This window comes from Chenopodium quinoa, unplaced genomic scaffold (assembly GCF_001683475.1).
Source record: "Chenopodium quinoa cultivar QQ74 unplaced genomic scaffold, ASM168347v1, whole genome shotgun sequence".
Lineage (NCBI taxonomy): Eukaryota > Viridiplantae > Streptophyta > Magnoliopsida > Caryophyllales > Amaranthaceae > Chenopodium > Chenopodium quinoa.
The window spans coordinates 832,000-843,483 of NW_018743791.1; the positions used below are offsets into that span (position 1 = coordinate 832,000).

An 11,484-nucleotide genomic window follows, 5' to 3' on the forward strand; every position below is an offset into this window, starting at 1 on the left:
CATGGCAATGACATTTTGCAGTTTTCGAATTTCCTCTTTTAGACTTGACGAGTCTTCCTTGATATTATCTAAGAAAAGACTTTAATTCTCCTCAATTATGGCCACTTCATCGAGAGAGGTCATATAAGATGTCTCGATCATAGGCTCTCCCACAGGTGTGATAAGAAGTGATAGATCAAAGGATGCTTGGTCATCTTCGATGGCTAGAATTTTGGAAGTTTCATTGTCATCGATCAGATCTTGAATGGCTTCTTTGAGTTTCCAACACTCCTCGGTGTCGTGACCCTTTCCTTGGTGATATTTACAATGCTTATTAGGATCCCACTTAGGTGGCCTGGCTTCTAGAACCAGATCTTTGATGGGCCCTATGGGCATGACTAGTCCTTTGTGATGTAGCTTCTCGAAAGCCGTTTCATAACTCATGCCAAGTGGAGTGAACACCCTTTTTTATCTTTGGATTCGTGGTTTAGAGATGTTTGTAGCATGTACCTCACTAGAGGAAGAAGAAGGATGGTCGCTCTTCTTTCCTCTCGCACTATTATCTTTCAGAAGGACATCTTCAATGTCAATGCCTATATTATAAACAGCTTTGAAAGTATTCAAGTCGTGTTGGTACTTTAAGTGCTTTGAATACTTCCCTTGGAGATTCTTGATAAACATCCTCACAGATTCTTTTTCGGTAGGAGCCTTGACCATATTAGCAGAAGTTTCCCTCAATTTATTGAAGAAAGAAGTGAACCCTTCGTTTTCCTTTTGTTTTAACATCTCAAGTTGTCTATGGTCTGTTTCGACTTGGATGTTGCATTTATATCTATCTATGAAAGCGTTTGTTATCGACTCCCAAGAAGAGGTTTTTTTTTTCTCGAGAGAAAAGAACCATTGTTGACAAACGGTTTCGAGAGATAGTGGGAACAGAGAGGGGAAAACCTTCTTATCGATACCCTTAATGCTCATTATAGTTTCAAAAGATCTTAGATGGAAGTAAGGGTTATCTGTTGCCTTGAATTTAGGGATGTCAGTGGCGTTGAACTTATGCGGAAGAAGTTCTTTGTCCAGCGAGACCCCTTGTGAACTCATGCCCTGAAATTTATAGTCACTAGATAGCTTGCTTAGACTCTCTTACATGAGGTTCATCTGTTGTTGCTTCACGGGATCATCAACCTTGAGTGCGAGAAGCTTTAGTGTTTCGGTCACGGTAGCCAGTTGGTTCTTAAGATCATTAACTTCTTCTTGAGTTGCCATTATCTTCTTTTGACGAATCGATTTATCAAAAAGCGAGACTTGAATAAAGAGGTTGTCCTTGATTAATCGCCCTTCTCTCCTCGACCAAGTACTGTGGAAAAGGAATTTGGGGGTACTGATTGTTAATTATTTGACTCAAACTTTATTCAACATGCAATAGATGAAGGAAGTGAAGAAAGATGGAAGAATGTGAAAAGGATTTAGGTGGAGGGATATGAAGAATTAGGAATAGAATGTACTCCCCCAACTCAAATGACGGAAAGACCGACTCATGCATGGACCTAAGACATGGCCATGGTGATGTACTCAACGTGTGTGCTAAGACTAGTGAGTGTAGATGGTACGTTAAGAATCGTGTCATGACCATGTGGCTAGACTATGTGACTAAGACTCGATTAATGACTTGACAAGGTGTTATTGACAGCGAAAATTAACCGAATGAAACAGAGGACTGATTAATTAGACCCTAGGTGATGACTCGACCAATAATCCGAACTGTCGGCCAAGCGACAGGACTGACGTCACACTGTGGAGCTTGGCGCCAGACAACATAGCTGTCGTCAGGCGCTACACTCCATAGTGTGGCGCTACAGCTCAGACCTTGGCGCCAATAGTTGAGCTTTGGCCTGGGACTGTTTTCGGTATTATTAGTCAACTGGGTATGCCTAAAGTCGTACTAGGTCAATTCCGATTAAAATATTAGACTTTATTGACTCAAATTAATTAATTAGTTAATTAATTAGGAAAAGTTCTTTAAGCCATTAATTTATGTAGTCTCAACACAAGTCAACAAACGGTTAAGAGAAACATAGAATATATATGCACAACAAATAATGCACAATTAGTCAAGTAGGCACAATATGATGCAATGCGTTCGCAACCTAACCATGGCTCTAGTTCTCTAAAGTTCGGGATATGGTTTAGTCAATAGAGGGTCCATGGTTAATTGTCCGGATGCACCGTGCGGAAGCCTAACCGTGAAGGGTTGGTGCGAGTGGATGGGACACCGCGAGTTTTAGAAAAAACTCGCTTTCATGGTTTGGTGAATTCAACATTCTCGGATGTACCCTTTGTTGCACGGAACGTTCAATCGGGTAGATGGAGCATGAATTCCCAGAGGGTTATGTCCATATGTAGAACACATATGGGTTTCAGAAAAGTGAGAAAAAATTCAATCAGGAAGTAGGATCGAGCAAACAATACGAAAAACCGATCGAGATTAGAACGCATATTTCTGGCTCGGTATTGGGGGAAATTGGCGCCAGCAAACAGAGACTGGCGCTTGATTTTAACTGTAGCGCCTGGCGCCAATGCTGGCGTATGGCGCTACGGCTAAAAGTCTGGCGCCAAGCTCTGGCCCCTGACGCTACTTCCCACATGCCTCAGCAGCTTTCTGCGCTCGATAAAATCTTCCAGTTTCGCGCGGTGTTATTTCAGTCCTAGTTGTGAAAGACATTCCTCAAATTTCCTACGTGTAAAATCCTATGTTTTTAACTCATTACGGATGGTCTTTCCAATGAGATCTTTTTTATGCATATGACGATAATGTTAATCAAAATTACGCACATGAAATACTTAGAACTTTTCGAGTCTCATCCACTCATTCTAAATCATTGCCGAAACAAATTCAGGAATTAAAATAGAAATCCTCCCCAGTGGAGTCGCCAAAAACTGTAGGGAATAATTTCAAGCCTTTAAATACCACTAGCTTGAACCCCACTGTGATCATACACTAAAGTACGGTGGCGTCCAAAAGGGAAGAAGATAGAGCAAAAGAGTCGCCAACAAGTTTTTAAGGAACTTGTAAACCGTTCATAGGATGAAGGTTACACCCCTTAACGATCCAAGAGATCGTCAACTCTATAAGGTCATGAACCAAATAAGGGTTCGGGAATGAAGGTACAAATCCAACCTAAAGAGATTGAATCTGCCCTAATAATAGACCTCTACTTTATTCTGATCGTATTCATGTGCGCTTTCTGACTAACATGCAATCAATAGGATTAACCCTAAACCTGTTTAATCTATGTTGGTTGAATATTAATGCACAAAAAAATCTATTATTGGAGATCACTTGAATTATAATCATATTAAACCTAACAAGATTATAAAATATCTTATTAAGCAGGATTACAAGTACAAAATTCCCTTTAAACATGCAATAAAAGGTGTGATCAAGCAATAAAGAATAAATCAAGCGACATAATAAATAACCATAACAATAATTATAATCATAATAACGTTCATGTTAATATTAAAGCATAATAAACATAGCAAGATCCTAGGTATGATACTAACAAGATTAATAACAAACCCTAGCATGTCACTAAGCATTAAAATTCAAATCTTTAACCCTAACATGATACTAACAATCATAAATATTAGGAAGAGAATAGGAAGCATCACAACAATCATATTAAATGTTAAAATTACCCTAGACATGATACTAGGAATATCATAATAACAATATAAACATGATCTCTACATCATGACATCAATAAATCAATAAAGTACTTACTTTGATGCCTCGTGCCTCTTTCTAATAACAAAATACACACGTTAGTAACTTCAAGGAAAATAATAAATAACAATTAAATTAAATAATTGAAATAGAGATTTGGGGCCAAACCCTCAGAAATTAAAACCTTTCACGTCTAGGGCGAAAGCAACTTCGGATATGGCTAGGTGTTTCTAGATCTTGTGAATGCGGAATTTTGTATGCAAAACAAAGTAAGAAAGAATTGAATGAAAGAATGCTAAAGAATTAATGATTGTTGATGATAACTTGCGAATGAATAGAATTGGTGAATGAAAACGGAGTTTTTGATACGATATTTATAGAGAAAATCAGCCGAAAAAGATAATTTAACAAAACAGAGTCTGACGCACGCAAAACAAGGTTGGCGCCAACCATGGCTAGCTGGCGCCAGGCACCTGTGGCTAGCGTCAGGCACCAATGGCTAGCGTCTGGCGCCAAGCCTGGTTCCAGGCGCCAAGGCCTGGGGTTGGACGCCAGTCTTGATTCTAACGCGTTTTCAAAAATCCGATAAGTTTACCGTACTGGAGGATAAAATAATATAATTCCTTCGAAAATGCTATTTGATTTTGATTAAACCTCCGAAAAGTCAACAAAGTCAACTTATCAATGCTAATTGAATTAGGAATGAAAAGAACCTTCTAGAAGATTCTAGAAGACTAAAACCATTCCTAATTGCATTAGGAATGATAAATCATATTAGGCCCTCCCCTAGATCATTGGGCCGTACATAAAGCTCAATCCGGGCCCAGTTTAGTAAATTGGGCATAAATTTCCTCAATATTCATCGGAATTGGGCTTATAACATATCGTTGGAAAGGTCTTTGCAAGCCCCATCCAACTACACTACTATTAGACCCATATCATGGACCAACCAAACTGGATTGGCTGTTTTCTTAAAATTATGTTTTCAAAAACAGAAAGAAGAGAAAAGAAATAAAAACTTTCCGCAACACTAGACCTTTCCACACTTTCGTTTCATTCGATTATGATTCGACGTGAAAGGTACTCATCACTGGGTTTGGTTTTGGGGAGACACAAATGGGTGTCTATATTAGGCTTGAGTTAATGAAATCGGTGCAAGTTGTAAACCGGTAAATTGGATGGTTCCACCCACCCAATTGGACTAATGGAGGGTATTAGGGACCATGGTAAACATTTCGGTAATTTTTATTTTCTGGCGAAAAAAAGTCAAAAATTTCCAAAACTGAAGGCTATGTCCACGCTTTTTGAAAATTTTTGGAAGTTTCGGGGCCGATGTCGTAAAGTCTTGAGAATTTAGGGATACGTCTGGGGGGTCATATAATGTCGTATGGAACCATATATGATTATTATATGTTGTCTGAAATGTTCGTGGTAGGCTTGAGTTAACAAAATCGGTGCAAGTTTTAAATCGGTAAATTTGTCGTTTAAAGGAAAATTGGATGGTTCCACCCACCCAAATGACCTCTCGGAGGGTATTAGGGACCATGGTAAACATTTTGGCTTTTTTTATTTACAGGCGAAAAAAAGTCAAAAAATTCCAAAATTTAAGGCTAATATCCACGCTTTTTAAGAAATTTTGGAGGTGTTTAAAAGGCTTGATATTTTAGGACATACATCTCGGGCTCATATAATGCCGTTTGGAACCATATATGATCATTATATGTTTTCATAAATGTTCGTGGTAGGCTTGAATTAAAGAAATCGGTGCAAGTTGTAAATCGGTAAATTGGCTGTTTAAAGACAAATTGGATGGTTCCACCCACCCAATTGGACTCCCAGAGTGTATTAGGGACCATGATAAACATTTCGGCAATTTTTATTTCCGGGCGAAAAAAGGTAAAAATAAAATCCAAAATTGAAGGCTAATATCCACACTTTTTGAGAAATGGAGGTTTAGGGGCCCGGTGTCGAAAAGGCTAGCGATTTTAGGGGATACATCTCGGAGTCATATAATGGCGTATGGAACCATATATGATCATTATATTTTGTCATAAATGTTCGTGGTAGGCTTGAATTTGGGTCGGCTCAATAACAAGTCGGGGGTATTTCGGGTCGGGTTTGTAACAGGTTGGGTTAAATTCGGCTTCGATTCAGGTCAATAATTTACTGGTTATATTCGGGTCGGGTCATCTCCAGGTCAGTTCATTTTCGGGTTCGGGTCTCACATACTCGGGTCAACTCGAGTCTAGTGCTGGTTTTATGTCGGGTTTGGGTCACCTTTTCTTCGGGTTCAGATAGGTCGGCTAATAATCGGGTTTAAGTCGGTATTTCGTATCGGGTCAACTTTTGATAGCTCTACTTATGAATGACTAAAAGTCTAATTAAAACAAAAAGTCTAAAACTAAAAGGTTAAGAACAAGAGATTAATACTAATCTATGTTGATGAACTAGTCATAGTTAGTTTTAAAGATCTTTATCTTCGAGAGTATTATTGTGACTTGTGAACTCAATGACTATTTTCTTATACACCATATATCTAAAATTACATTAAGAAAAATACAATGAAATACATTTACAAAACCTAGATATAACCACATATAATTTTTTCTCATTCAAAATAATCTTTATTAATTGTTCCAAACCACCGCTCGTCAAATAATTCTTCAACTAAAGACTGAATCTTGATACTTTCAAGCACTTCCCTCACATCTTTACCATCATAATTTCTTCCTTCCTTTTCATAAAAAACATTATAAACCGTCTTTAGAACACCCAAAACCCTAGTAAGTTCTTGGTCATCTTCTAACAAATCTTCAACCCAAGGACTTTTTTTCTTGAAGAACTTATATGGCTTAATATTTATTAAATTTTTGTGATTTTCTTCACGCCAAACCTCTTCTAAATCATCCATAATCAAAACCACCCGTTCGGATGACAACACAACATCAAGCCTCTTCCGTCGTCTATGCTTAGTACAATCCTCCTTAGAAATCACATTTTCGAACTTAACCCTTTTTTGACACACGTTCGATCTAAGCATTTTAGCCACCTCTTTCGCGTAGAATTCTTTTGCCATAGTGTAGATTGATAACTCGAACATAGTGCTAGCTTCTTCAAGGAATTCACGAACACCCGGCCTTAACTTAACCAATCTTTTCCCATCACAAATCTCGTGTACATCTTTGTAACACGTTTTGATCTTTTCCTTATCCTCTAGGGTGAACTCTTTCGATTTGGTCTTTATCGAATGTATCAACGTGTGATCTAAGTCGAGTACTAAATTTAGCTTCTTTCGGTCTAGTAAGGTTCCGAAATTACAACCTCTTAGGTGTCGAATTGCATTTATGGTTAGGGAGAAATTGGGAGCGATGTAACGAAACGGTATAGTGATGGGATCGTTGCAATCTTCCTTGAGTCGTTTGCAAAATGCGCATGTGTTGTTGATGAATGCACCATGTTGGCATGGTTCGCCGTTATTATTGTTAATAATATTATCAATAGATAATACTAGCTCACACATATTTCTTTAACTCTCTTTGATCAAAGATATAAAAATTGCTCTAGAAATTGTTATGTTTATGAATAAATAAGGATTGTAGGAGCTTTTAATTTATAGGTATTGTTAGGGTTGTTCAGTTTTATAGTTCTCCAAGATTTATCAGTAGTTTTTAGGTAAATCTTTTCCCAAGAATTATGATAAGTCGGTTAAAAAACAAGAAAGACCATTCTTTTGGATTGACTTTCTTAAAAGTTACACTTAAATGGAAACCTCAAACCAAATTTATCTTAATATCAATAGTTTATCTTGTTTTAAAAAGAAAATATCAATAGTTTATATAACAAAATATACATTAAACTTTCCAAGTGGTGTGGCATGTATGAAATCATATTTTTAAATCGTGTATAAATATAATTTTAGGTTAATTAATTTAGAATTTTAGATATGTAATTTTTTTTAAGAAAAAAAAAATCCAATATAAGACCAAGAATAATTATACGAAGTGAATAAATAAATTATGCTTATCTTTTACTCGTTCAACATAATTTTACACCTGTACAATTAAGCCAGAAAAAAAGGTCTTTATGCAACAATTTATCAGGCCCAATAAAACCCAATTAAAAAATGGGGCCCAATATCATATTGAAGAAGTCCATTCTACTGTACAGCCCAAAACCATTAACGTTAAGTCTTTTAAATTTTGTAAATTACCGAAAATACCCCTTTTATGACCCAAAAAAAAAAAAAAAAAAAGGAAAAAGGTTTGAGTAAATGATAAGCTGCTCCAACGGCTAGTTTTCCAGAAGTGAGATCTGTTGTTCTTTTGTTCAGGTTGTTTGTTCAAAACATTACATTCTTCTTTCTAATCTTGCATTATTCTCTTGCTTTCTCTCTCCTTAATCCCTCTTATACTCATCCGATCAATCGCGCTTTGCTCAAAAACTAATTATTTCTTAAGAGTTTGTTGTTGAGATTAATTGATAAGCTAATAAACAAAAAAATGGGAGAAAAATTTCAGCTGACATCATCCATGGAAAGAGAAGCTGAGGTAGAAGAGTTTTATGAAGAAATCGAAGCTCCCAAGTTCGTCGATTTCACACTTCCTAATCATTTCTCCCCTGATGATTGCTTTTGGTTCTGCTCTCGAGTTGGTTTGTCTTTCTCCTTCTCCTCAATTCCTTTATTTTTAAGAAATTAAACTATTTGATGTTCAAACAGTAGAGTTGAAATTAATTTATGATTATGAGCTGATTTTTTGTGATTTATTCGATTAGAGTATACATTATTGTTTTATGCACTATGCTATGATTGAATATGAATGTAAATTTTATGAGCCTGTATTATGTATTTGTGTTCCAGGGTGTGACCAACAACATATGCAGGAGATGGATTCTGAAGCCATTTACAAGAATTTCGTGCTTCGGGTTAGATTTCTATGTTGAAATCTTGATGCTTGAGATAGTAATGTTTTTTTGATGAATGTGGTGATGTTTAGCTTAGTTACCATCATTGGATCATTGTAGGTAATGGCTGCAAGGAGTCCTAATGTACGATTTCGACGAGCCTTAAGCCGAAAACCTCCAAGGTATCCTACATATGAAGCAACATTTTTGGGAAATTGAATGATCTTGATTAGGTTTCATTCTTATTATCAACATAGCAAAATGAAATTCTATATTAAGAAGCTTTTTTCCTGTGTTTTGTTTAGTGAAAGTAAGAAATGCCCATTTTCGGCGCCTCCAAAGTCTTCGAAATCCAGGCTGCAAAGATTAGGATTAGTTTCTTGTTCAATCTCTACAAGGCTTTTTAATGAAGAGAAAGGAAAGACGAAGGCGGTCGTTGCAAATGTAAAGCCTGCTTCAACTCCTAAAGCTAGGGTGAAGAATGTTGCTGCTAAGTATATGACTTCTCCTAGGATGAAAAGGGGGAGTTCTCCTAAGCCTAGTGCCTTCCGAAGTGTACGAAACCCGATGAAAACGAGCATTTCGTTACCAAAGAGTAAGGTTGTTTCTAAGGCTTTGGTGTTCAACTCACCTAAGAAAGCTCTAAAGAAGAAGGTGTCGGAGGAGCTGGATACCCCTATAAGTAAGTTGTGTGCAGGGGTGAAGAGGCTTGAGATTAATAGCCAAAAGAAGGGTAATGTTACTCGTAAACCGTCCAAGGATTGTACGAGTGAAAAGAAAAAGTTGCCCTTGGATCGTTCAAGAAAGGTACTGGGTTCCTCCAAGGTGAAGACACGGGAGGTTGATTCCAAACTCCCAATAAGTGTCCAGAGCAAGGCCAAGGCGAATAAGAGGAAGCATGCTGGTGCTGCTCAACTAGAAGTTGAAAAGGGTGGAAATGAATATAGTGATATGGAAATTGATGACAAGTCGAGGTGTGGCTCTTTGGACTTGGGATCAGCAACAGTAAAGCCGAAGGCTGAAGATCATAGCAGCTCCCAAGAAGAAAGGACATTAACCTCGGATAGGCCTATGACAGGTGAAAGTTCAGGGGCAGTATCTTTGAACACTCAGAAGACTGATATGCAGTCAGGTACAGTTTCAGATGACAAAGATTCAGCAGGTCCAGTTTCAGATGACAAAGATTCAGCAGAAGTGAGCACTGAGGCAGTTCAAGCTCCGAAAGCAGATGAACAAAGCCAAGAGAAGGACAATACAATTACAGATGATCTTGAAAATCAGAATCCAGGAGTAGTCAGTAAACTCGAGGACAACGATGACAAAGAGAATGCTTTGACTTCTGCTGATATCAGGTTTGTGCTACCATCATGGTTTAGTCATTTGTCAATCCACTTATAGAGAAAAAAAGGTCTTTAACACTTAAATCTTCAACCATTTTCGTGACGAAAATTCCAGGAACTTGAACAGCAACAATCTCAGCAAACACGATGCACCTGTAAAACTCAAGGTGATCATCACATTTCCAAACCCATTAACTTTTCCATTGTATAATGGGGTATATGTGTTGATCTCTAACATAAATTGTTGCTCATGCTTATAGGTGGTCAAAACAAAGCAGAACTCTCAAAAACTGGACAAAAATTCGAAAGAAAACTGTCCTGCAGAAACTGGTGGTACACAGGGATTAAAGAACAAGAAACTCAAGCCAACAAACCCTAAGCCTTTTAGGCTAAGAACTGATGTGAGAACTAAACAATTCACAAAATTTTATTTATTTAAAATTTTCCTGTTGGCCATTTTGATTATTCATTATTGCTTGCCTGTTACAGGAAAGAGGAATTCTGAAAGAGGCAACCCTAGAGAGAAAAGTTAATTCCCATGAAATTTCATCAACTACAAGTGAAAACTCACAGGTAAATGTTTCCACTCGTGTTAACGCACATCGAATTTTCTCATTAGACAGTATGCATTGGCGCTAACACTTCTTCCCATCATCAGGGAGTATCTGACAACAAAGAGAAAGGAGGCAAGAAAGATGAGGGCAAACTTGTAAGTCTTACCACCCTTCATTGCTATTGAATAGCCTAGATCTTGGTGTTTTTTCAAAAGGTTATTCTCGCAGACATTATTTCTGATAAGAGTTTTCATGTAAATTGGCCATTCAGAAACCAATCAAGAGCAGATACATGACATTAAAGGGACTAAAGCCAAAGTTGGAGAAGAGCTCTGGAGTTGCCAAATATCCTACCCTGCAGAAACATGATATTGGACCTCAGAGGTGAGAGCAGAACTCACAATTCTTTAACATTTCCCAGTCAAGTGTTTTATAATGCAGCACGAGAGTAAGAATATGAACGTAATTTTTCTGCAGGGAAATCGATTCTCATGTGAAATCTCAGGGACGCAGTGCAATTGAAAAATCTAAAACTATATCGAGACCAAAGGAATCAAGAAAACAGGGAAAGGAGGCTGTTGAACCAACAAAGAAAGCTTCTGAAGCTCAGAAATCAGCAACAAAGGGGAAAAGGCCAGTAACTATCCCAAGAGAGCCAAATTTTCAGAGTTTGCATAAACCAAAAAGCTGCACAAGAAACAAATGAGGATTTGAACAATTGACACATTTAGAGTGAATTCTTTTTGTCAAGTTTCTAGAGTGAACAATTCCTTTTCTTTTTGGTGATTTGGTTCAATTAATTCATTGAATATCTTAATTGTATTAAAGAACAAAGTGTGTGCATGTACTTCACAATTTTACATAAAAGAGTGTGTCTTCTTGGTTTTAATGGAAAGTAAGTGTTGTAACCATTATCCCATTTGTTCTTCTCATGTGGTTGATTAAGTTTTTTTGGTTTGATTGTGTTGAATCAAAGGAAAGTGGA

The 11,484-nt window shown here is 37.3% G+C and overlaps 2 protein-coding genes across 2 annotated transcripts; one reads left to right on the forward strand and one right to left on the reverse strand.

Annotated features, from left to right (window-relative positions):
- Positions 1-6,311: 6,311 nt before the first annotated feature.
- LOC110685098 (RNA polymerase II C-terminal domain phosphatase-like 4) lies at positions 6,312-7,223 on the reverse strand. The gene has a single exon (XM_021861562.1). It carries the CDS (start codon positions 7,221-7,223, stop codon positions 6,312-6,314), a length of 912 nt encoding a protein of 303 aa, XP_021717254.1.
- A 404-nt stretch (positions 7,224-7,627) lies between these two features.
- On the forward strand, positions 7,628-11,479 carry LOC110685034 (triadin-like). The gene is made up of 10 exons (XM_021861494.1): positions 7,628-8,353; positions 8,562-8,626; positions 8,726-8,787; positions 8,911-9,957; positions 10,061-10,112; positions 10,206-10,346; positions 10,435-10,518; positions 10,604-10,654; positions 10,771-10,883; positions 10,977-11,479. Exons 1-10 carry the CDS (start codon positions 8,203-8,205, stop codon positions 11,203-11,205), a joined length of 1,995 nt encoding a protein of 664 aa, XP_021717186.1. The 5' UTR covers positions 7,628-8,202; the 3' UTR covers positions 11,206-11,479.
- Positions 11,480-11,484: the final 5 nt, after the last annotated feature.

Bases quoted from the DNA above. Each gene is read 5' to 3' on its own strand.
- LOC110685098 (XM_021861562.1), bottom strand. From the start codon at position 7,223: ATGTGTGAGCTAGTATTATCTATTGATAATATTATTAACAATAATAAC.
- LOC110685034 (XM_021861494.1), top strand. From the start codon at position 8,203: ATGGGAGAAAAATTTCAGCTGACATCATCCATGGAAAGAGAAGCTGAG. The intron at 8,788-8,910 runs GTATCCTACATA...TGTTTTGTTTAG, and splicing joins TTAAGCCGAAAACCTCCAAG to TGAAAGTAAGAAATGCCCAT. The intron at 9,958-10,060 runs GTTTGTGCTACC...CGAAAATTCCAG, and splicing joins TTGACTTCTGCTGATATCAG to GAACTTGAACAGCAACAATC.